Genomic DNA, 26,706 nt, shown 5'->3' with positions numbered 1-26,706 from the left:
TTGGGAGCCCTCAGCTATCTTAACCTAAATTGATATTCCACAACTGTAAACTTAAGACTGTTAGGCCTTGACAGGTATAGTTGATTCCTAATTCTATCTTCAGCAAATGGGCAGTGATCAAAAATATTGCATGATGATCAGGAAGTCAGATATATTTTCCACCCTACCCTGAAGAAGCCAAATCTGATTTTAGTACTCTCAATGTGCTTCAGCCAACATGAGTTAACTCTACGCAGCAGGGGACTGACCTTCTTTGCCCGTGTGAATATCATCTTTCCATGTGGTGTACTACATACTGAGGCATTTCAGGAGCTCAGATTCACCTATGATAATTGATACAAGAATTTGTTGAATCACCTAGAAGCAGACACAGTGGGCCGGAGGGCCTCTCTTTGTGCTGTGAAACTCTATGGCTAAATGCTGCATAACCATCAGTGTAGAATAGTTACAGTACTGACCGCTTCAACATCCAAGACACCAAGAGATCTGGCAGGAGATTCCACACGTGACTGGGAGCTCATTACTGATCCTTCTTCCTCAGTCTCTGGCTGTTTCCTCTCCTTGACTTTTTTGAGGCTCTGCTGCTCATCTTCTGCCTGAAACAGGAATACTTATTTCAGAATAGATCTATTCATGAGGTAACATACTCATCTTCACGTTGCAGCCAGCAACATGTTCAAGAGTGAAAGGTCAAACGCTTAAAAAAGCAAGTACCTTAGGCTTCTATCCGAGCAAGATTGCAACCGTAAGTAGCTAAAATAGGGCATGGTTTTAAAGCTCTGCAATCATGCTCACATTAACTAAACTGAGACACACACACTGGGGAGGCAGTAGCGTAGTGGTATTGTCACTAAACTAGTAACCAAGAGACCCAGGGTAATGCTCGAATCCCACCATGGCAGATGAGAATTCAATAAAAATATGAAATTAAAAGATGACAATGAAATCATTGTCAATTGTCCTAAAAACCCATTTGATTCAGTAACTTCCTTTAGGGAAGGAAATTTGCCGTCCTTATCTGGTCTCACCAAGATAAGACACTAGACCCACAGCAATGTGATTGGCTCTCAAATAGCCTCTGAAATGACTTAACAAGCCACTCAGTTCAAGGGCAATTAGGGATGGACAATAACTGCTGGCACAGCCAGTGACACCCACAACCCATAACGAATGAAAAAACAGCCACAGCGAAACTGGCACCAATAATATTTCAAGGAAACAGAAATGATCAATAATTTGTTTCAAACTTTCCACACAACTATAGTCTGATAAATCTGTACAGCAACTTCATTTTAAAATGTGCTAGAAAGTTAGAACATCAGAGGATTAAGGTCTGAACTATTTTTGCAAGTGCAAAAAGCATCCTTTACAAGGGGACATAAATTTAAGGTGAATGGTAGAAGATATAGGGTGGGGTGTCAGGGGTAGGTTCTTTACCCAGAGAGTAGTGGGGGCACACTGCCTGTGGAAGTAGTAGAGTCGGAAACATTAGGGACCTTCATTAAAGAGAGTGGAGAGACAGGGGCGAGACTTCATTAAAGAGCGCGGAGAGACAGGGGCTTCATTAAAGAGCATGGAGAGTTTTTCAGCAGTAGCAGCGAGAGCAGTAACCAGGGGGCTGTTGGGAAGGTAAGTTTCCCGTTTTAAAAACTTACCTTACAGGAGCGGTGAGAGGGAGGAGCTGAGTGGGAGCAGTCGAATTGTGCTCTGGGAAGGCGAGTGCACTGCTATATTTGGGCAGCAGCTGAACCCAAGACACTACAAGTGACAAGACACTACAAGTGTAGTGTCTTCCACCCGCCCTCCTCCTCTAACCAAAAAAAAGACTGTTGATAAGGTTAGGATTTTCTTTTTATTTCTATTTCTTTTTATCATGTGATTGGGAACAATTTTTCTTTTTTTTTGCCTTTTTAAAAAATCTATTATTTGATATTATAGTTAGACTAAGTTAAGCTTAAGATTAAAAATGGCAGGAGATCCCAGATTCGTGTTACGCTCCTTGTGCTCAATGTGGGAGCTCAGGAACGTGGCTGATGTCCCTGACTCCTTCACGTGCGGGAAGTGTGTCCAGCTGCAGCTCTTGTTAGACTGCATTACAGCTCTGGAGCTGCGGATGGACTCACTTTGGAGCATCCGCGATGCTGTGGAGGTCGTGGATAGCACGCTCAGCGAATTGGTCACACCACAGGTTAGGATTACTGAGGGAGACAGGGAATGGGTGACCAAAAGGCAGAGAAAGAGCAGGAAGGCAGTGCAGGTGTCCCCTGCGGTCATCTCCCTCCAAAACAGGTATACCGTTTTGGATACTTTTGGGGGAGATGGCTCACCAGGGGAAGGCAGTAGTAGCCAGGCTCATGGCACCGTGGCTGGCTCTGCTGCACAGAAGGGCGGGAAAAAGAGTGGAAGGGCTATAGCCATAGGGGATTGAATTGTAAGGGGAGTAGATAGGCAGTTCTGTGGTCAAAAACGAGACTCCCGAATGGTATGTTGCCTCCCAGGTGCACAGGTCAGGGATGTCTCAGATCGGCTGCAAGACATACTGAAGGGGGAGGGTAAACAGCCAGTTGTTATGGTGCATATAGGCACCAATGATATAGGTAAAAAACGGGATGAGGTCCTATATGCAGAATTGAGGGAGTTGGGAGCCAAGTTAAAAAGACAGACCTCAGACGTAGTAATCTCAGGATTGCTAACAGTGCCACATGGTAGTCAGAGTAGAAATGAAAGAATAGGCAGGATGAATGCGTGGCTTGAGAGATGGTGCAGGAGTGAGGGGTTCAGATTTTTGGGACATTGTGACCGGTTCCGGGGGAGGTGGGACTACTACAAATTGGAAGGTCCACACCTGGGCCGGACTGGAACCAATGTCCTTGGGGGTGTTTTTGCTAACGCTGTTGGGGAGGGTTTAAACAAATGTGGCAGGGAGATGGGAACCAAATGAGGTGGTTAGGGGACAGTAAGGAGGGAGTAACTAAAGCCTGTAAGGAACTAGATCATGAAGTCAGCGTGACTAAGGGGAAGGGTAGGCAGGGAGCAGATGATGAACACAAAGGGACTGGTGGTCTGAGGTGCATTTGTTTTATTGCAAGAAGTGTAGTAGGTAAGGCAGATGAACTTAGGGTTTGGATTAGTACCTGGGAGTATGATGTTATTGCTATTACTGAGACTTGGGAGAGGGAAGGGCATGATTGGCAACTAAATATCCCAGGATATTGATGCCTCAGGTGGGATAGAGAGGGGGGTAAAAGAGGTGGATGAGTTGCATTACTGGTCAGAGAGGATATCACAGCTGTGCTGAAGGAGGGCACTATGGAGGACTCGAGCAGTGAGGCGACATGAGCAGAAATAGAAAGGGTGCGGTAACAATGTTGGGGCTGTACTACAGACCTCCCAACAGTGAGCATGAGATAGAGGTACAAATATGTAAACAGATTATGGAAAGATGTAGGAGCAACAGGGTGGTGGTGATAGGAGATTTTAATTTTCCCAATATTGACTAGGATACACTTAGTGTTTGAGGTCCAGATGGAGCAGAATTTGTAAGGAGCATCCAGGAGGGTTTTCTAGAGCAGTATGTAAATAATCCAACTCGGGAAGGGGCCATACTGGACCTGGTTTTGGGGAATGAGTCCGGCCAAGTGGTTCAAGTTTCAGTAGGGGATTACTTTGGGAATAGTGATCACAATTCCATAAGTTTTAGAATACTTATGGACAAAGACGAGAGTTGTCCTAAAGGAAGAGTGCAAAATTGGGGGAAGACCAACTATACCAAAATTCTGCAGGAGCTGGGGAATGTGGATTGGGAGCAGCTGTTGAAGGTAAATCCACATTTGATATGTGGGAGGCTTTTAAAGAGAGGTTGATTAGAGTGTAGGACAGACATGTCCCTGTGAAAATGAGGGATAGAAATGGCAAGATTAGGGAACCATGGGTGACAGGTGAAATTGTGAGACTAGCTAAGAGGAAAAAGGAAGCATACATAAGGTCGAGGCGACTGAAGACAGACGAAGCTTTGGAAGAATATCGGGAATGTAGGACCAATCTGAAACGAGGAATCAAGAGGCGTAAAAGGGTCATGAAATATCTTTAGCGAACAGGGTTAATGAAAATCCCAAAGCCTTTTATTCATATATAAGGAGCAAGAGGGCAACTAGAGAAAGGGTTGGCCCACTCAAGGACAAAGGAGGAAAGTTATGTGTGGAGTCAGAGAAAAAGGGCGATATTCTTAACGAGTATTTTGCATCGGTATTCACCGAGGAGAGGGACATGACGGATGTTGAGGTTAGGGATGGATGTTTGATTACTCTAGGTCAAGTCGGCATATGGTGGGAGAATGTGTTGGGTATTCTAAAAGGCATTAAGGTGGACAAGTCCCCAGGTCCGGATGGGATCTATCCCAGGTTACTGAGGGAAGTGAGAGAGGAAATAGCTGGGGCCTTAACAGATATCTTTGCAGCATCCTTGAACACGGGTGGGGTACCAGAGGACTGGAGAATTCCTAATGTTTAAGAAGAGTAGCAGGGATAATCCAGGTAATTATAGATCGGTGAGCCTGACGTCAGGGTAGGGAAGCTGCTGGAGAAGATACTGAGGGATAGGATCTATTTCCATTTGGAAGAAAATGGGCTTATCAGTGATAGGCAACATGGTTTTGTGCAGAGAAGGTCATGTCTTACCAATTTAATAGAATTCTTTGAAGAAGTGACAAAGTTGATTGATGAGGGAAGGGCTGTAGATGTAATATACATGGGCTTCAGTAAGGCGTTTGATAAGGTTCCCCGTGGTAGGCTGATGGAGAAAGTTAAGTCTCATGGGGTCCAGGGTGTACAAGCTGGATGGATAAAGAACTGCTGGGCAACAGGAGACAGAGTAGTAGTGGAAGGGAGTTTCTCAAAATGGAGAACTGTGACCAGTGATGTTCCACAGGGATCCGTGCTGGGACCAGTGTTTTTTGTGATATACATAAATGATCTGGAGGAAGGTATAGGTGGTCTGATCAGCAAGTTTGCAGATTACACTAAGATTGGTGGAGTAGCAAATAGTGAAGGGGACTGTCAGAGAATACAGCAGAATATAGATTGGAGAGTTGGGCGGAGAAAAGGCGGAGTTCAATCCGGGCAAATGCGAGGTGATGCATTTTGAAAGATCCAATTCAAGAGCGAACTATGCGGTAAATGAAAAAGCCCAGTGGAAAATTGATCTACAGAGATCTGGGTGTTTAGGTCCATTGTACCCTGAAAGTGGCTGCGCAGGTCGATAGAGTGGTCAAGAAGGCACGTGGCATGCTTTCCTTCCTCGGAAGGGTATTGAGTACAAGAGTTGGCAGGTCATGTTACATTTGTATAAGACTTTGGTCCGTCCACATTTGGAATACTGCGTACAGTTCTGGTCGCCACATTACCAAAAGGATGTGGATGCTTTGGAGAGGGTGCAGAGGAGGTTCACCAGGATGTTGCCTGGTATGGAGGGTGTTAGCTATGAAGAGAGGTTGAGTAGATTAGGATTATTTTCATTAGCGAGACGGAGGTTGAGGGGGGACCTCATTGAGGTCTACAAAATCATGAGAGGCATAGACAGGGTGGATAGCAAGAAGCTTTGTCCCACCCCAGAGTGGGCGACTCAATTACTAGGGGTCACAAGTTCAAGGCGAGAGGGGAAAATCTTCAGGGAGAGAAACGTACAAAGTTCTTTACGCAGAGGGTGGTGGGTGCCGGGAACGCATTGCCGGCAGAGGTGGCAGAGGCGGGCACGATAGCGTCATTTAAGGTGTATCTAGACAGATACATAAATGGGCGGGGAACAGAGGGATACAGATCCTTAGAAAATAGGCAACAGTTTTAGATAGAGGATCTGGATCGGCGAAGGCTTGGAGAGCCCAAGGGCCTGTTCCTGTGCTGTAATTTTTCTTTGTTCTCTTTGTTCAAGCGGCTATTGGATAGGTACATGGATTACGGTAGAATGCTGGGGTGTAGATTGATTTGTTCCTAATCTCGGACAAAAGTTCGGCAAAAACATCGTGGGACGAAGGGCCTGTTCTGTGCTCTATTTTCTGCGTTCCATGTTACTGATGGACCATGAGCAATAATAACTATTTAATGAATTACAGATTGCTCACCGCCATCCTTTTGAAGCTGATAGATTGGAGATAGCATTGCAGACTTGTTGACATAGCGTCAGTTCACTTCACTGACCCACAACGTAACCCAATTGGTGGGGAATGTTTTACTCCCTTGTTACTCTTCTCTGCCACTTCTGCCCAATCTACTTGGAATAATGGATTATTTGGACATTAATTTTTGTCCTTGCCTGAATAAATTGACTCCTATCTCAGGTCTGGTTCCAAGGCACACATGGCCATCATTTATAAAAGAAGCGTTGACAACAAATATTCAACTGCATGAGCCTCACAGCCTGTTCTCACATCATTCATACAATGCACTTCAAGCAAGGGCTATTGAATAACTGTTGAGACCATGAACGCTGAATAATTTACCTTGCCTATTCCAACTATGGGCACCGTGTTACATAAGAACATAAGAACTAGGAGCAGGAGTAGGCCATCTGGCCCCTCGAGCCTGCTCCGCCATTCAATGAGATCATGGCTGACCTTTTGCGGACTCTGCTTCACTTTCCGGCCCGAACACCATAACCCTTAATCCCTTTATTCTTCAAAAAACTATCTATCTTTGCCTTAAAAACATTTAATGAAGGAGCCTCAACTGCTTCACTGGGCAAGGAATTTCATAGGTTCACAACCCTTTGGGTGAAGAAGTTCCTCCTAAAACTCAGTCCTAAATCTACTTCCCCTTATTTTGAGGCTATGCCCCCTAGTTCTGCTTTTGCCCGCCAGTGGAAACAACCTGCCCGCATCTATCCTATCTATTCCCTTCAGAATTTTATATGTTTCTATAAGATCCCCCCTCATCCTTCTAAATTCCAACGAGTACAGTCCCAGTCTACTCAAGTCTCCTCGTAATCCAACCCCTTCAGCTCTGGGATTAACTTCTGCAGGCCCTCCAGCGCCAGTACATCCTTTCTCAGGTAAGGAGACCAAAACTGAACACAATACTCCAGGAGTGGCCTCACTAACACCTTATACAATTGCAGCATAACCTCCCTAGTCTTAAAACTCCATCTCTCTAGCAATGAAGGACAAAATTCCATTTGCCTTCTTAATCACCTGTTGCACCTGCAACTTTTGCGACTCATGCACGAGCACACCCAGGTCTCTCTGCACAGCAGCATGCTTTAATATTTTATAATTTAAATAAATGGATAACCTCACATTTGTCAACATTGTATTCCATCTGCCAGACCCTAGCCCATTCACTTAACCTATCCAAATCCCTCTGCAGACTTCCGGTGTCCTCTGCACTTTTTGCTTTACCACTCATCTTAGTGTCATCTGCAAACTTGGGACACATTGCCCTTGGTCCCCAACTCCAAATCATCTATGTAAATTGTGAACAATTGTGGGCCCAACACGGATCCCTGAGGGACACCACTAGCTACTGATCGCCAACCACAGAAGCACCCATTAATCCCCACTCTTTGCTTTCTATTAATTAACCAATCCTCTATCCATGCTACTACTTTACCCTTAATGCCATGCATCTTTATCTTATGCAGCAGCCTTTTGTGTGGCACCTTGTCAAAGGCTTTCTGGAAATCCAGATATACCACATCCATTGGCTCCCCGTTATCTACTGCACTGGTAATGTCCTCAAAAAATTCCACTAAATTAGTTAGGCACGACCTGCCCTTTATGAACCCATGCTGCATCTGCCCAATGGGACAATTTCCATCCAGATGCCTCGCTATTTCTTCCTTGATGATTCCAGCATCTTCCCTACTATCGAAGTTAAGCTCACTGGTCCATAATTCCCGCTTTCTGCCTACTTCCTTTTTTAAACAGTGGTGTCACGTTTGCTAATTTCCAATCCGCTGGGACCACCCCAGAGTCTAGTGAATTTTGGTAAATTATCACTAGTGCATTTGCAATTTCCCTAGCCATCTCTTTTAGCACTCTGGGATGCATTCCATCAGGGCCAGGAGACTTGTCTACCTTTAGCCCCATTAGCTTGCCCATCACTACCTCCTTAGTGATAACAATCACCTCAAGGTCTTCACCTGTCATAGCCTTAATTCCATCAGTCACTGGCATGTTATTTGTGTCTTCCACTGTGAAGACCGACCCAAAAAACCTGCTCAGTTCCTCAGCCATTTCCTCATCTCCCATTATTAAATCTCCCTTCTCATCCTCTAAAGGACCAATATTTACCTTAGCCACTCTTTTTTGTTTTATATATTTGTAGAAACTTTTACTATCTGTTTGTGTATTCTGAGCAAATTTACTCTCAATCTATTTTACACTTCTTTATAGCTTTTTTAGTAGCTTTCTGTTGCGCCCTAAAGATTTCCCAGTCCTCCAGTCTCCCACTAATCTTTGCCACTTTGTATGCTTTTTCCTTCAATTTGATACTCTCCCTTATTTCCTTAGATATCCACGGTCGATTTTCCCTCTTTCTACCGTCCTTCCTTTTTGTTGGTATAAACATTTGCTGAGCACTGTGAAAAATCGCTTGGAAGGTTCTCCACTGTTCCTCAACTGTTTCACCATAAAGTCTTTGCTCCCAGTCTACCTTAGCTAGCTCTTCTCTCATCTCATTGTAATCTCCATTGTTTAAGCACAAAACACTAGTTTTTGATTTCACCTTCTGACCCTTCATCTGTATTTTAAATTCCACCATATTGTGATCACTCCTTCCGAGAGGATCCGTAACTATGAGATCATTAATCAATCCTGTCTCATTACACAGGACCAGATCTGGGACTGCTTGTTCCCTCGTAGATTCCATTACATACTGTTCTAGGAAACTATCGTGGATACATTCTATAAACCTCTCCTCAAGGCTGCCTTGACCGACCTGGTTAAACCAATCGACATGTAGATTAAAATCCCCCATGATAACTGCTGTACCATTTCTACATCCATCAGTTATTTCTTTGTTTATTGCCTGCCCCACCATATTGTTACTATTTGGTGGCCTATAGACTACTCCTATCACTGACTTTTTCGCCTTACTATTCCTGATTTCCACCCAAATGAATTCAACCTTATCCTCCATAGCAACAATGTCATCCCTTACTATTGCCCGGATGTCATCCTTAAATAACAGAGCTACACCACCTCCCTTACCATCCACTCCGTCCTTCCAAATAGTTTGATACCCTCGGATATTTAACTCCCAGTCGTGACCATCCTTTAACCATGCTTCAGTAATGGCCACTAAATCATAGTCATTCATGATGATTTGCGCCATCAACTCATCTATCCAAGTTATATTTCCTCTTAACTTTTCTCCTAATTCTCCTTGCCGTTGAACCCATATCTTCATGCAACAACCTGCCGCGTCACCTACCATTTATGCTTTTACTTCCCGTTTTATTCCTTTTAATATTACTGGGCCTATTCACTGAGCTCCCCTCAGTCACTGTACCCTGTACTGTGGCGCCTTTTGATTTCTGACTATGACTTCTCTGCCTTACACTTTCCCCCTTGCTGCCTTTTGTTTCTGTCCCTGTTTTATTACCTTCCGACTTCCTGTATCGGTTCCCATCCCCTGCCACATTAGTTTAAACCCTCCCCAACATGCCCCTTGCTGGTGCCAGCAAATAGCACATTCACGGGATGAAGTTTAGGACTTTCATGATCCATGGGCTTCAATCTATTAATTGAGGTATTCCTTTGGTAATTTGCTTGAAAGTGGCACTGCTACCTCGTAACTCCAGGGACCCGGGTTCAACTCCGATTTTGTTGGACTGTGTGGAGTTTGCACTTTCTCCCCGTGTCTGCATGGGTTTCCTCTGGGTGCTCCGGTTTCCTCCTACAGTCCAAAGATGTACAAATTTGGTGGATTGGCCGTGCTAAAATTGGCCCTTAGGACATAGAACATACAGTGCAGAGGGAGGCCATTTGGCCCACCGACCCACTTAAGCCCTCACTTCCACCCTATCCCCATAACCCAATAACCCCTCCTAATTTTTTTGGTCACCAAGGGCATTTATCATGGCCAACCCACCTAACCTGCACGTCTTTGGACTGTGGGAGGAAACCAGAGCACCCGGAGGAAACCCACGTGGAGAACGTGCAGATTCCACACAGAGTGACGTAGCGGGGAATGGAACCTGGGATCCTGGCGCTGTGAAGCCACAGTGCTATCCACTTGTGCTACCGTGCTGCCCAAAGATGTGTAGTTTAGGTTATGGGGATAGGGCGGGGGAATGGGCCTAGCTATAGTACTCCTTCGGAGGATCGGTGCTGACATGATGGGCCAAATGGCCTCCTTCTGACTATAGGGATTCAATTCTAAAGCATTCCATTTTGGACCTCAGTTAGAATCCGTGATAAGTTTTATTCTTCTCACATGATGGCTGACACGGAGGCTTTGGAATGGGTGCAGAGGGCCACAAGATTAATTCCCAGTTTAAACATGTTAGTTAGCCAGACAGACTCAAAAGAGTCAGATCTCTATCATTTAGAGAAGCACAGATTGGGGGAGGAGTCAGACCATTTACATTGACCCTTTGAAAGAGCTCTCCACATAGGCCCACACCCCATGCTATCCCTTTAATCCCACCAAACCTTTGGACACTAAGGGGCAAGTTAGTTTGACCAATCCACCTAACCTGCACATCTTTGGACTGTGGGAGGAAACTGGAACACATGAGAAAACCTACACAGGCATGGGGAGAACACACAAACTCAACACTGACAGTCACCCAAAGTCAGAATCGAAACCAGGTCCCTGGTGCTGTGAGGCAGCAGTGTTACCCACTGTGCCACCCAGTGAAAACCAGATAAGTTCCTGACTGCAGAACAGATCAACCCATAAAAGAGGGAGAGACTCCATAGAAGCTTATCATGGTGCCCCATTTTGCCCTGCTCCATAGAATGATCAAAGAAAGAGGCATATCTTGGACCAGTTTTGAATACTTAATGGGGTCAGAAAGGGATTTTCCAATTCCTCTCGCAGTCCGGTACCTGCCCCCACCCACTTCCCTCCAGGTGGAGTAGGGAGTGCATGAATTATGATGCTAAAGACATCACAATAGTCGGGGACAAATTGGATGGTGCAGGTCTTTTCCATTCCATCATTTTATGAATCTTTGTAACACAAGGGGCGGAATTTTTTCTATTTGCACAGAGCCCTGTCTGAGGTGGAAAAACCAGCATGCAGCTCGCAGGCTGCTCAGCCAGCTTTTCTGTTTATATTGTGTAGAACCTTGTTCCAAAAAAATCTGTGCCATGGCTCACGCTGTCATGTTGGCAGGGCACTGCAAAATGGGCACCATGGTAAGCGATAACCACCCCCCACCACACGTAGAAGTGAAATTAAAATGAAATGAAAATCGCTTATTGTCACAAGTAGGCTTCAAATGAAGTTACTGTGAAAAGCCCCTAGTCGCCACATTCCGGCACCTGTTCGGGGAGGCTGGTACGGGAATTGGACTGTGCTGCTGACCTGCCTTGGTCTGCTTTAAAAGCCAGCGATTTAGCCCAGTGTGCTAAACCAGCCCCTGTGGGCCCAAGTGGACCCACCACCCAACGACACGCACAATTGGAAACTCCCCCCCCACCACCACCCATGACACACACGTGGAAACTCCCCACCACAACACAAATGGGAACCCCTCCCCGCACCACGCAAAAATGGAACCTCCTGCCCCATGACACGCATAAGTGGAACCCCCGCCCCATGACACGCACAAGTAGAACACCCCCCATGACACGCACAAGTGGAGCCCCCGCCCCATGACATGCACAAGCGGAACCCCCAAAAGCATCTGTAAATGGAGAGTTCAAAATAGGTGTGCGATATGGCGAGGAAGCCCTTTAATTATTATAATTTACTGAAAATAAGGGCGGGAACTTCATCACATCATTGGTGGATGAATTGGAAAATACGATCTCGCCAACGAGATTCTCGTGAGGTTTTGCGCCCACGTCATAATTTGGACATACGACGAATGTGGGCGCAAAATAGCGGAAAAAGTATATTTCCAAAATGGTAAACAATTCATGCAATGCAAATTCCTGCTTTCCACCTTCACCAACACAATCACTCAGCAGAAAGCAATGAACAATACCAGACTAATTCTATACCAGCAAGCTTAAATAACTTTGTCAGGGTACTTGGTTTTAACTGAGGACAGGCTACTGTCAGACATCACATGGAGGCCACTGATACTTTCCTACACTTTTTGAAAACTCTTATAAGGGTTTTTGCACCTTGCTTTAAAAGATTGAGAAAGCAGGAAAAAAGGATAATTGAAATGTTTTCAGAAGTTTCATTTCCTAAGATACAGTCAGGTTATTGTTTCTTTATTTCCTTCTGCTACTCAGCTGAACATTAAAATCACAAAATTGAAGTCTTTCATACTTGCTCCTTCTTTTTCAGCTCTTCAACCTGCCGAAGTTGCTCGGAAGTGAGAATGTTCTCCATGCGCTGCATATCCCTCATCAGGAGCCGCTGGGATTCGAGGAACTGATCATTGGCCCGCTGCCACGTATGTTTCAACTGGTTGTGCTGCTGTCTCTCTTGCTCCAAAAGGTGACACACTGAAGGAAACATTTAAATAAACCACATTCAGTGAATTACAGGTTTCAAAACCAAGTCAGATGTCACCACATGAACAAGGCCGCATGTTTACACCAAGCACCGTAGGCATTGACAGAGTGCCTTGAACGGGGTAGAAAATCCCATGGTGCCTCACAGGAGTGCTAATAAACAAAATTTGATCTCAAGCCATATATTAGGGCAAGTGACTTTTGTGAAGGCCACGAAGAATCCAGCACGAGTTTGTAGAATAGAAAGAAATAACTTTATTTACAATTACATATATACACATACAACAGCAGCAGTACTCCCTTGCTGCTCACTCCTCTCTAGTTGGTTCCATACTGGCCAGCTCTATTTATGCAGGGACTCTGCTAATGATTTCTCCGCCCCTTCATTGGGGAAGCTCATACTCCCTAACGATTGTGGGATTGCCATTAGTCCCCAGCCAGTGGTAAGCAGGCAGGTTACAACAGTGACCAAATACATGGAAACAACTGGACTTCGATGGAGAGAATTTGTCCGTGGCCTATGCTCCATCAAAGGAGTGAAAAGGCTACGACGATAACAACGACCAAATACTTGGTCAAAAGAGATAGGGTTGGAGGAACATCGCAAAGGAGGAATGAGAAGTGGAGGGCTGAGATTATCGGACCTCAGCAGCTGAAAGCACAGCTGGCAGTTATTCAAGTGTCCAGAACGTGAAGAAAGTGGAGATTTCAGAGGGTTGTAGGACAGGAGCAGGTTACAGAGATAGGGAGGGACAATGCCATGGAGATTTCTGAAAACAAGGATGAGAATTTTAAAATTGAGACATTACAAGACTGGGCGTTAAATGTAGGTCAAGATGCACAGGGGGAATGGGTGAGCAAGACTGCAGGTTAGGATATGGGCAGCAGAGTTTCAGATGACCTCAAATGTATGGAATGTGGGAGATGGAAGGCCAATCAGAGAGCAATGTTGCCTGCTAAGCTGAATAGTTGCACAGCAAGTTGTCAGGCAGGCCAGACACGAGTTATTGCATGTGTGCAGCTGCACAAAAAAAACCAAAGGGACCACGCACAAACAAATCCTGCAAACTCAAATAAAATGAGAGGGAATGGTACCAGAGAATAGTGAATTACTCTAGCGGGAACAAAGGCATGGTACAGGGAACAATGCCACAGAAGTTGAATTAGGCTGTCTGTGTGATGGAACAGAGATGTAGTCAGCAGTTCATCTTAGGGTTAAATAGACACCTGGTTAGCAAACAGTCTTTCCAGGGAAAGGATGGAGTTGGTGACTAGGGAATGGAAACGGTGGAGGACTGAAGACGGTGGCTTTGATCGTATTAATATTTAGTTGGGGGAAATTTCTGCCCATCTTGTACTTAATAATGGACAAGCAGTGTGACAACTTATCAGCAGCGCAGAGGTAGAGTGTGGTGATGAAGTAGAGTTGGATATTGTAAGCTTACATGTTGAACCCGACGTGAGTCGACATATTGATGAGAAATAGGAAGGGGCTGGGGATAGATCCTTGGAGGCAATGATGTGAGAATGGAAAGTAAGGGTATTATTCTGGTTATGACTGGATAGATAAGGATGGAGCCAGGCGAGGGCAGTTCCCCCCAACAGTTGTTCCAGAGAGAAGGGGCCTTGGAGGAGGATGGTATGGCCAATGGTGTCAGCGTTTTCAGACAGGTAGAGAAGGACAAGGTAGGATAGTTTACCACAGTCACATAGGATAATTTGTTAATCCTGCTTCCAACATTCAAACATTCTGGATTCAATGTCAGTATTCAATATGGACTCTTCATTTCACTTCATCTTAATGCAGCAATTAAAGAAGAATACAATGAAATATTAAACTGAAGATGCTAAATTATAATAGATGCTACTGAAGAAACTTCTACTGTGAAGAGAGAAAGGTCTTTGCACAAAGACAGGTGGTGCAGACTCAGGTCAGGTGAGATTCAGAAAGTTCAGCGGTCAAGTGCAGCAAGGGAAGACATGCCCCTTTTTACGGCAGTAGTTACGGCGTTGTGCGGGTCGGGGTGGGGCCAGTCCTGATTGTGTCAGGTTTGGGGGAGGAGATCCCGTACAGGGTTCGGTCTGAGTGTTAAGAATAGTTATGCTGAAGTTAGAAGTGCTTTTTCACCTAACTCTTTCAGAGTAACTAGGAGCGTGAAACTGGCAGAACCATCTTACATTAGTAATTTAGATCTCTTTGTCAAATGGTTCCCTAATTGTCCAGCGAAAGTTAGCTCTTCTGGCCAATTGCCTCACTTGGAACTTTAAAGAGGGATTCCCCAGCGCATCTTTGGGGTACCCCCCCACCCCCAATCCAACTTTGGGGAGCCAGGAAGTTAAGCCCATTATCCAAATAATATAGAAACTGCAAAATAAAATGATAGCTGTGGCGAGTGCTCTTTAGAATTTAGGAAGTGCTTTCTCACATTTCTCTTCTTTCTGAAGGCTTCAGTGATTCTTCTTAACTGCACCCTAATCCTAAGGGTACATTTTCAGTTGAACAATAACATCTTTTTAAATTATGAGCTCTCTTCTTTGGATTACCTTCATGCAGTTCTTTGCGCAGTTTCTCGGCATCTTCCTGTAGCACACTTTTCTGAGTGTTGAGAACGGCAACATACATTTCCAGGTCTGTCCTGCACGATTTCTCAGTCTCAAGGTAATGGTTCAGCTCTTTAACCTGCTGGGCACATTAACCACTTCGGTCTCTTTATATACAGTGAAAACCTGCATTTGGATACTCCTTTGTTGTTTAGCTGATGAAACAAATCTCACTGATCTCATACGATTACAGATGCCCAGCCTGCATCACTGTATAATTCGCACCCCTTCAAAATGTGCTTGAATATTCAGGAAAGGTTACAGAGTACAAGTAGGAAAATGTTGCTAAGTATTAAAGCTTTCTTTTCCTGTAAGTTTTTAATTCAGGTAACCTAACAAGTGCCATGAGTACTCACAGCACATTTAAGAACACAAGAATTAGAGCAGGAATAGACTTCATGGCCTGTGGAGCCTCCTCTGTCATTCAATATGATGGACCAATCTTGGGTTTCAAATCCATTTTCTCATCTGCTTCCCCTATCCCTCAATTCCAAGACACCAAGAATCTGTCTATTCCAGCCTTAAATATATTAAATGATGGAGCATGGGTTGAGACTGTGGCCCCCGTGCTTTAGATTCCCTGACCGATGGAAACAATCTCTCAGCATCCACCCTATGACCCTGATAAAGGCAAAGCGAAGTTGAGGTCTTCGCTCACCTTGCTCTCTATTCATTTGCTGTCCCAGTAGAGCTGTCCTGTACAGGTCAGCTGGACCTGCGCTAGACAGCTCTACTGGGACAGCAGATGAATAGAGAGCATGGCTCGGGGCCTTCACCTACCTTCTGGGAGTGGAGACAGGCTGGGTCTGCGATGCACACCTCTACTGGCGCAGAGGATAAATAAAGGACGAGGCTCACGGCCTTCACTCACCTTCAGGGAGCCAGACCTGTGATGGACACCTCGACGGGACAGAGGATGAATAGAGAGAGGGGCTTGGGGCCTTTACTCACCTTTGGGGAGCAATGACACCCAGACCTACAATTGACACCTCTATTGGGGGAGCGGATAAATAGAGAGCGGGGCTCAGGGCCTTCTCTCACATCCCAGGAGTGGAGACAGATGGACGGAGATAGCCGGACCTGCGGTGGACACCTCTACTGGGGCAGCAGGTCGAGTTCGAAAAACATTCCAGAGGGACATCACAGGAAACGGTAAATTCATTGGTTGGAAAGAATCTGCTGTTTAAATAGCTTAAACTAGAAAAATGGATCATTTATAAAGAAGTAACTCCTTGAATTTTAGTAAAGGAAGTAAAGTCAAAGTGAAATAAGGTAATTTAGTAAACAATGTACGATAAGGTTAGAGAGAAAAGCTGGGAGGATAAAAGAATGCGAGAAAGAGCGAGACTGCGAGTGAAGCTGGGAGGATAAGAGTCCAAGAAAGAGCGAGACCGAGAGCAGAGCCTGCAGGATAAAACAATGGGAGAAAGAGAGAGAGAGAGAGAGAGAGAGAGAGAGAGAGAGAGAGAGAGCGGAGCTGTGGGGATAAAGGAGCATGAAAAGAGTTAGACCGAGAGCAGAACCTGGAGGATAAAAGAGTGTGAGAAAGAGAGACTGGGAAGCGGAGCGATAGGATAAAACAGTGGGAGAAAAATCAAGACTGAGAGCAGAGCTGGGAGGATTAAAGGGTGCGAAAAAGAATGGGACTGAGAGCGGAGCAGAGAGAATAAAACAGCAGGTGAATAAGCAAGACTGAGAGTAGAGCCGAGGGATAAAAGAGCGTGATAAAGGGAGAGACTGAACGTGGAGCTGGGAGGGTACAGGAGCATGAGAAAGAGGGTGCTGAGAGCGGGGCCGGGAAATACAGGAACACAAGAAACTGTGAGACTGAGAGCGGAGCACGAAGGATTAAAGAGAGCAAAAAAAGAGCTAGACCAAGAGTAGAGCCTGAAGGTTAAAAGAGCGCGAGAAAGAGTGAGAATGAGAGAAGAGTGGAAGGATAAAACAGCAGGAGAAAGTGCGATACTGAGAGCGGAGCTGGAAGGGGAAAGGAGGAGAAAGAGCGAGACTGAAATCGGAGCTGGGAGGATACTTTAGCGATGGAAAGTGATAGGTATACACCGCAGGGCAAGAGTTATAGCTGGGGGAAAGGCAATTATGATGCGATGAGGCAAGACTTAGGATGCATCGGCTGGAGAGGAAAACTGCAGGGGATGGACACAATGTAAATGTGGAGCATGTTCAAGGAACAGCTACTGCGAGTCTTGATAAGTATGTACCTGTTAGGCAGGGAGGAAGTGGTCGAGCGAGGGAACCATGGGTTACTAAAATAGTTGTAACACTTGTCAAGAGGAAGAAGGAGGCTTATGTAAAGATGAGACGTGGGAAGTTTTGCGTGGAGTCCGAGGAGATAGGAGAGGTGCTAAATGAGTATTTTTCGTCTGTATTCACACAGGAAAAAGACAAAGTTGTCGAGGAGAATACTGAGACACAGGCTACTAGACTAGAAGGGCTTGAGGTTCATAAGGAAAAGGTGTTAGCGATTCTGGAAAGTGTGAAAATAGATAAGCCCACTGGGCCGGATGGGATTTATCCTAAGATTCTCTGGGAAGCTAGGGAGGAGATTGCTGAGCCTTTGGCTTTGATCTTTCAGTCATCTTTGTCTACAAGAATAGTGCCAGAAGACTGGAGGATAGCAAATGTTGTCCCCTTGTTCAAGAAGGGGAGTAGAGATAACCCCGGTAACTATAGACCAGTGAGCCTTACTTCTGTTGTGGGAAAAGTCTTGGAAAGGTTTATAAGAGATCGGATGTATAATCATCTGGAAAGGAATAATTTGATTAGAGATAGTCAACATGGTTTTGTGAAGGGTAGGTCGTGCCTCATTGAGTTCACAAACCTCATTGAGTTCTTCGAGAAGGTGACCAAACAGGTGGACGAGGGTGAAGCAGTTGATGTGATGTATATGGATTTCAGTAAAGCATTTGATAGGGCCTGTCTAGCACAGGACTAAATCGCTGGCTTTGAAAGCAGACCAAGCAAGCCAGCAGCATGGTTCGATTCCTGTAACAGCCTCCCCGAACAGGCGCCGGAATGTAACTTCATTTGAAGCCTACTGGTGACAATAAGTGATTTTCATTTCATTAGGTTCCCCACGGTAGGCTATTGCAGAAAATACAGAGGCATGGGAATTCTCAGTTTGGATCAGAAATTGGCTAGCTGATAGAAGGTGGTGGTTGATGGGAAATGTTCTGACTGGTGTCCAGTTACTAGTGCTGTACCGCAAGGATCTGTTTTGGGGCCGCTGCTGTTTGTCATTTTTATAAATGACCTGGAGGAGGGCGTAGAAGGATGGGTGAGTAAATTTGCAGATGACACTAAAGTTGGTGGAGTTGTGGGCAGTGCAGAAGAATGTTACAAGTTGCAGAGGGACATAGATAAGCTGCAGAGCTGGGCTGACAGGTGGCAAATGGAGTTTAATGCAGATAAGTGTGAGGTGATTCATTTTGGAAGGAATAACAGGAAGACAGAGTACTGGGCTAATGGTAAGATTCTTGGTAGTGTGGACGAGCAGAGATATCTCGTTGTCCATGTCCATAGATCCCTGAAAGTTGCCACCCAGGTTGAGAGGGTTGTTAAGAAGGCGTACGGTGTGTTAGCTTTTATTGGTAGAGGAATTGAGTTTCGGAGCCATGAGGTCATGTTGCAGCGGTACAAAACTCTGGTGCGGCCGCATTTGGAGTATTGCCTGCAGTTCTGGTCGCCGCATTATAGGAAGGATGTGGAAGCATTGGAAAGGGTACAGAGGAGTTTTACAAGGATGTTGCCTGGTATGGAGGGAAGATCTTATGAGGAAAGGCTGAAGGACTTGAGGCTGTTTTTGTTAGAGAGAAGAAGGTTAAGAGGTGACTTAATTGAGGCATACAAGATGACCAGAGGATTAGATAGGGTGGACAGTGAGCGCCTTTTTTCTCGGATGGCGATGTCCAGCACGAGGGGACATAGCTTTAAATTGAGGGGAGATAGATATAGGACAGATGTCAGAAGTAGGTTCTTTACTCAGAGAGTAGTAAGGGCGTGGAATGCCCTGCCTGCAACAGTAGTGGACTCGCCAACACTAAACGCATTCAAATGGTCATTGGATAGGCATATGGACGATAAGGGAATAGTGTAGAGGGACTTTAGAGGGGTTTCACAGGACGGCGCAATATTGAGGGCCGAAGGTCCTGTATAGCGCTGTAATGTTCTATGTTCTATAAAGTTTTGCAGCACGGAAAGAGGCCCTTTGGCCCATCACATCCACGCCAATCATCACGCACCGAACTATTCGAATCCCATTTTTCAGCATTTGGTAGCCGTCTTGTGTTCTATCGAAATACTTCTAAAAGTTGAGGGGGTTCCTGCCTCTGCCCCCCTTTCAAGCAGCAACTTCCAGATTCCTACCACGCTCTGGGTGAAAAAGCTGTTCCTCACATCTCTTGCCTATTAACCTCCTGCCTATTAACTGAAATCTGTGCTCCCTGGTTATTGACCCCTCCACTAAGGGGAAAAGAACTTTCCTGTCCACCCTTTCTATGTCCCTCATAATTTATACACCTGAAGTAGGTCCCCCCCCTCAGCCTTCTCTGTTCCAGGGAACGAAGCTCAAGCCTATCCAGTCTCTTTTGATAGCTAAAATGATCCAGTCGAGGCAACGTCCTGATGAATCGCTTCTGCACCCTCACCAGTGCAATCACTTCCTTTCTATAGTGTAGTAACCAACACTGCTCACAGTACTTCAGCTGGGGCCTAACCAGAGGTTTATACAACTGCAGCATAACCTCCTTGCTCTTATATTCAATGCCTCCGTTAGTAAAGGAAAGAATCCATTGGCCTTCTTAACCACCTTATCTACCGGTCCTGCTGACTTCAGAGATATGTGAAAATGAATACCATATTCTGTACAATCGAGGACCAGGGAAGGAGGTCCTAGAGTAATGACTATTATTTGATTTTAAGTATCTTCCAAAAGGTTTAATTTAATTAATGGCAAGAGAGCGCAAAGCTGTGGTGTGCTCCGCCTGATCAATGTGGGAATACGGGAACATTTCCATTGTCCAGGGTCAGCATGGGTGCAGAAGCGCCTCCAGCTGCAGCTGCTGGAATCCCTGGATCGGTACCTTGGGTCACTGCCGAATATCCATGAAATGGAGAGCATCGTAGATCGCAGTATAGAGGTGGTCACACCGCTGGCTAAGACCCCTGGCAGGAAGGCAACGAGTGGCCACTAGACAGAGCAAGAGGACTAGGCAGGCAGTGTAGGAATCTTCTGTGGCCATACCCCGCAAAACAGATCTACCGCTTTGGATATTGTTCGGGGGATATTGTTAGGGGGAAGGAGTAAAAGTGTGGGAATGTAACAGTTCTAGGGAACTCAATTGCAAGGGGAATAGATAGGTGTTTCTGTGATCGCAAGTGAGACTCCAGGATGGTATGTTGCCTCCCTGGTGCTAGGGTCAGGCACCAAGGTGCATTTTGGAGGGAGAGGGTGAACAGCCAGTGCTTGTAGTATATACTGTACAAGGGACATTGGTTAAAAAGCAGATGATATTCTAAAGACAGAACATAGGGAGTTAGGAGGCAAGTTGATAAGTAGGACCTCAAACATAGTGACCCTATACTGTACAAGGGACATTGGTTAAAAAGCAGGTGTACGAGGTGGATGGTTTCAGATTCCTGACGCACTGGAACCAGTTCTGGAGGAGGTGGGACCAATACAAACTAGATGGGTTACATCTGGGCAGGACCGGGACTGAGTACCTCGGGGAGTATTTGCTTGCATGGTTGGGAAGGGTTTAAACTAAAATGGCAGTGAGATGGGAGTCTATGCAAGGAATCAGAGGAGGGAAAATCAAGCGCAAGGAACAAAAGCCAGAAAGGAGAATAAGAAAGTGATAGGCAGAGAAACCAAGAGTCAGCATCAAACAGTGAAAAATATTGGGAATGGGACAAGGAATGTTAAAAAGGTGAAAAGCTATACTGCCTGAATGCATGGAGCATTTGCAATAAAGTGGATGAATTAATCATGCAAATACATATATGCTGGTATGATGTAGTCAGGATTACAGAGACATGGCTGCAGGGATGGGAACTGAACATCCAGATGTATTCAGTAGTTAGGAAGGACAAGCAAAAAGGAAAAGGTGGTGGGGTTACATTGCTGGTTAAAGAGGAAATTAATGCAATAGTGCGCAAGGATATTAACTCTGACAATGTGGAATCTGTATGGTAGAGCTGAGAAACACCAAGGGGAAAACAAACATTAGTTGGGGTTGTGGATAGACCTCTAAACTGTAGTGGTGATGTTGGGGGTGGCATTAAATGGAAAATTAGAGACACATGCAATAAAGGGACTTCTGTAATTATGGATTATTTGAATCTACATCTAGATTAGACAAATCAAATTAGTAACAATACTGTAGAGGAGTTGTTTCTGGAGTGCACACAGGATGGTGGCACGTCAGCACAGTGGGTAGCACTGTTGCTTCACAGCACCAGGTTCCCAGGTTTGAATCCCGTCTGTTCGGAGTCTGCACGTTTCCTCCAGGGTGGATGCATGGGTTTCTTCCGGGTGCTCCGGTTTCTCCCACAAGTCCCGAAAGATGTGCTTGTTCGGTGAATTGGACATTCTGAATTCTCCCCTCTTGCGTACACGAACAGGCGCCGGAATGTGGCGACTAGGGGCTTTTCACAGTAACTTCATTGAAATGTTAATGTAAGCCTACTTGTGACAAGAAAGATTATTGTGGGCCAATATATTGAGGAATCAACTAGAGAACAGGCCATCTGAGACTGGGTATTGTGTAATGCGAAAGGAATCATTGGCAATCTAGTTGTGCAAGGCCCCTTGGGGATGAGCGACAATAATATGAAAGAATTCTTAATTAAGATGGAGAGTGACGCAATTGATTCTGCGACTAGGATCCTGAATCTAAATAAAGAAAACACTGATGATGTGAGGCTCAAGTTGGTTACTGTACTTAAAAGGTGGGTAGGCAATGGCAAACATTCAAAGATTGCATGGGTGAACTGCAACAATTGTTTATTCCTGTCTCGTGCAAAAATAAAACGAGAAAGGAGATTAAACAATGGGTTACAAAGGAAATTAGAGATAGTATTAGATGCAAGGAAGAGGCATACAAATTAGCCATAAAATAAATCAGCCCGAGGAGTGAGAGCAGTTTAGAATTCAGCAAAGGAGGACAAAGGGATTGATTCAGAAGGGGGGAATTGAGTACGAGAGTAAGTTTGCAGGGAACATAAAAACTGATTGTAAAAGGTTCCATAGATATGCAGAGATAAAAAGATTGGTGAAGACAAATGTAGGTCCGTTACAATTGGAATCAGGGGAATTTATAATGGGGAACATAGATATGGCTGACCAACCAAATACATACTTTGGTTCTGTCTTCACAAAGGAGGACAGTAATAAGATACCAGAAATGTTGGGTACACAGGGTTTAGGAATAGGGAGCAATTGAAGGAAATCTGTATTAGTACGGAAATGGTGTTGGGGAAATGGATGGGATTGAAGGCCGATAAATCCCAGGCCTTGATAATCTACATCCCAGAGTACAAAAGGAAGTAGCCCGAGAAATAGTGGATGCATTGGTGGTCATCTTCCAAGATTCTATAGAATCTAGAATAGTTCCTACAGATTGGAGGGTAGCTAATGTAACCTCACTATTTGAAAAAGGAGGTATTATGGACCAGTAAGCCTGACATCTCTAGTGGGGAAAGTACGAGTGTCCACTGTAAAAAAATGTAATCGCAGAGCACTTGGAAAACTGGTAGTATCAGACAGAGTCAGCATGGATTTATGAAAAGGTTTTGGAGCTGGATCGGTAGCTGGGGTCATTGTAGAGTATCGATGAAATGGAGATCATCGTAGATCGCAGTATAGAGGGGTCAAGCCGCAGGCTAAGACTCCAGGCAGGAAGGCAATGGGTGGCCACTAGGCAGAGCAAGAGGACTAGGCAGGCAGTGTAGGAATCTTCTGTGGCCATTCCCTGCAAAACAGATCTACCACTTTGAATATTGTTCGGGGAATATTGTTAGGGGGAAGGAGTAAAAAGTGTGGAAATGTAACCGTTATAGGGAACTCAACTGCAAGGGGAACAGACAGGTGCTTAGCAAATCTACTGGAATTTTTTGACGATGTAACGAGTCGGGTTGATGAAGGGAAGTCAGTGGATGTGGTTTATTTGGACTTTCAGAAGACTTTCGGCAAAGTCCCACATAAAAGATTAGTGGGTAAAATCCTCAGGCTAAGACTCCAGGCAGGAAGGCAATGGGTGGCCACTAGGCAGAGCACATGGGATTGGGGTTAATGTATTGAGATGGTTAGAAAACTGGTTGGCAGACAGGAATAAAGAGTAGGAATAAATGGGTCTTATTTCAATTGTCAGTGACTAATGGGGTGCCTGCAAGGGTCAGTGCCAAGACCCAGCTGTTCACAATATTAATTAATGATTTAGATGAAGGAACAAAATGTAATATCCCCAAATTTGCAGATGGCATAATGGGAGGCGGTGAAGAAGGGAAATGGGTATGTTGGCCTTCATAGTGAGAATTCAAGTACAGGGGCAGGGATGACTTGCTGGAGTTATACAAAGCTTTGGTGAGGTCACACCTGGAATATTGTGTGCAGTTTTGGTCTTATCTGTGATGGGATGTTCTTGTTATAGAGGGAGTGCAGCGAAGGTTTACCAAGCTGATTCCTGGACTGACATACAAGAAGGGATTGAGTCATTATATTCGCTGGAGTTTAGAAGAATGAGGGGGAATCTCATAGAAAACTATAAAATTCCAACAGAACTAGACAGGGTAGATAGAGGAAGGATGTTCCTGATGGCGGGGGAGTCCAGAACCACGGATCACAGTCTAAGGATACAGGGTAAACCATTTAAGACCGAGATAAGGAGAAATTTCTTCACCTAGAGTGGTGAGCTTGTGGAATTTGCTACCATTGAAAGCAGTTGAGGCCAAAACATTGTATGTTTTCAAGAAGCAGTTAGATATAGCTCTTGGGGCTAAAGATCAAAGAAATGTGGGGAAAGCAGGAACAGATTACTCAGTTGGATGATCAAACACGATAATAATGAATGGTGGAGCAGGTTCAAGTCTGAATGGCCTCGTCCTTCTCCTATTGTCTGTGTTTCTATGACTCACTGCAAAAAAAAGGTATTCTGTGAATTCTGTAATCTGTATATATTGTCACCTCTACAGGGTCTTTGGTGTCAGTTAGATGTGTCTTCTAATTACTGACCCTCCTGTCCACATTCACTACTTCCACCACCGACACACTGTAGCAGCCATGTGTATCATCTATAAGATGCAATGCAGGACCTCACTAAGGCTACTTAGACAGCACCTTCCAAACCCACGACCGGTTGAAGAACAAGGACAGCAGATACCGGGGAACATCACCATCTGGAAGTCCCCCTCCAAATCACTCAAAGTTGGAAATATATCAGCGTTCCTTCACTGTCGCTGGGTCAAACACAGAACTCCCTCCCTAAATGCAATAAACGCTGGCAACGCCAGTGATGCCCACATCCCATAAATGAATAAACAAAGGAGAAAAGGTTTCTCCTGAAATTCTATCAACATGCCTCAATTTTTAATTGTCTCTATTGATTCTCACCTTAATCTTCCCTATTCCAAGGAGAACAACACTAGCTTCTCCATTCTCTTCACATAACTGAAGTCCCTTATCCCTGGTCTCAATCCTCTGCATCCTCCCAATGAATAATCCTCACCCCAAATTTCACTAGATATAGTGCCTCTTACATCCACAGTACATCATGAAATGCTAAACATGAATAATTTTGAAGAAAAGACACTCTTATGCAGAAGAATAAAATTATTTTGATTACAATCTTTTAGGACTCACCTTCGAGGCTTCCAGTTCTTTGACCTTTTCCTCAGCTGTTAACAGCTTTTCTTTGAGAGCTGCTATCTCCTGCTCCATGGGCACTACCACTGACCGCAACTTCTCAGCGTCTTCCTGGGCCTGTCCATTGAAATTACATTACAAGTGTGTGCATTACAAGTGCAACTGCCTCTACTTTGATATCTAATAAGCAACTGCTCATGACTCCAAAAATGCATTTCACATAACCTCGAGTAAAAGCACCCCCTGCCCCACCGCCCAAATGGTCTGGAAGTAGGTTAATCGAATCCAAGTTTCTACATGTTGTTTCTTTTCCTGCATGCCCAAGAATGAGCTCCACTTATTATTTCCCATTTCACATTCATCCTGAACATCAGCAGCAACCAGAACAGCTGAGTATACTCACTTTCTTCATATCATTTTCTAAACTGTCCTCCTCTTTTCTTTCACTCAGCTGCCTCCTTAGGTCAGCCAATTCACGTTCCACTGTTTCCTTGTACTGCCCCCATTGCGTGCGCTCCTGCTCCAGCCGCTGATGGAACTGAATCTCATACTCTCTCGCCGCATCTGCAGCAGAGTTTAAGAACATAGCTCAAAAGGCACCTCTGACAAAATTTACTTTTCTCTTTTTCAAAAAAGGAATACCAAGAAAGAGAATTAAATGGTTCAGGCACATAACCCAAATGTGGAAAATGTTGAGACTTAATCCAATGGCAGAAATACACAGCCCACAATCACTGATACTGAAACTTTATATCTAGCTTATTTACAGGGAGAGGGGGACAGGTTGCGTGAAAGGGTGACCAAAAATGGAGAGGGAACACGTAAGGTGGGGAAGCCCAGAGAGGGCCAGTGGAGTGCTTGAGGCAGAGGTTTTAGCCTACTATTCCAGAAAGGTTTCCAGGTTAACATTTAATATTGTTGTTATAGAACATAGAACATAGAACAGTACAGCACAGAACAGGCCCTTCGGCCCTCAATGTTGTGCCGAGCCATGATCACCCTACTCAAACCCACGTATATACCCTATACCCGTAACCCAACAACCCCCCCTTAACCTTACTTTTATTAGGACACTACGGGCAATTTAGCATGGCCAATCCACCTAACCCGCACATCTTTGGACTGTGGGAGGAAACCGGAGCACCCGGAGGAAACCCACGCACACGGGGAGGACGTGCAGACTCCACACAGACAGTGACCCAGCCGGGAATCGATCCTGGGACCCTGGAGCTGTGAAGCATTTATGCTAACCACCATGCTACCCTGCTGCCCCAAGTAAATATAATTATAAAATTATACTGGAGACCAAAAGAGTTATCAGCTTCATGGAAGTCTTCTGGGAATACCAAACAAGTTCATTAGCAGTGAGGCCAAACAAAGTAGTCAACAGAATCATATTTCTCTCGTAACAGATTAGTTTGAGATAATGGAGATATCTTTCTGCCTCCAAGAGATAATCCAGCCAATAGTGTCGGATTGATTTAATTCATTGAGTACTGCACAAGTCATAGCTGGGCAAGCAGCATGGCTGCCACCACAAGATAGAGGGACATAGGTTAAACTTTTTTGGGTTCTTACTTTCACTCAAAAATCTGCT

General features: G+C 44.9%; 1 protein-coding gene across 1 annotated transcript in view; it reads right to left on the bottom strand.

Moving 5' to 3' along the window:
• Positions 1–26,706, bottom strand: part of rabep1 (rabaptin, RAB GTPase binding effector protein 1) — a gene marked incomplete at its 5' end in the record, with an annotated part of 132,950 nt that overhangs the window by 92,134 nt on the left and 14,110 nt on the right. Inside the window, 5 exons of the mRNA XM_038813590.1 lie at positions 459–596; positions 12,444–12,622; positions 15,176–15,311; positions 25,107–25,226; positions 25,513–25,673. Of these exons, the coding sequence (XP_038669518.1) occupies positions 459–596; positions 12,444–12,622; positions 15,176–15,311; positions 25,107–25,226; positions 25,513–25,673 (734 nt within the window). The remainder of the gene's footprint in view (positions 1–458; positions 597–12,443; positions 12,623–15,175; positions 15,312–25,106; positions 25,227–25,512; positions 25,674–26,706) is intronic.

This window comes from Scyliorhinus canicula, chromosome 12 (genome assembly GCF_902713615.1).
Source record: "Scyliorhinus canicula chromosome 12, sScyCan1.1, whole genome shotgun sequence".
In the NCBI taxonomy this organism is placed as follows: Eukaryota; Metazoa; Chordata; class Chondrichthyes; order Carcharhiniformes; family Scyliorhinidae; genus Scyliorhinus; species Scyliorhinus canicula.
Note: the sequence above shows the minus strand (reverse complement) of the source record. Positions and strands in the feature narration are given on the sequence as shown.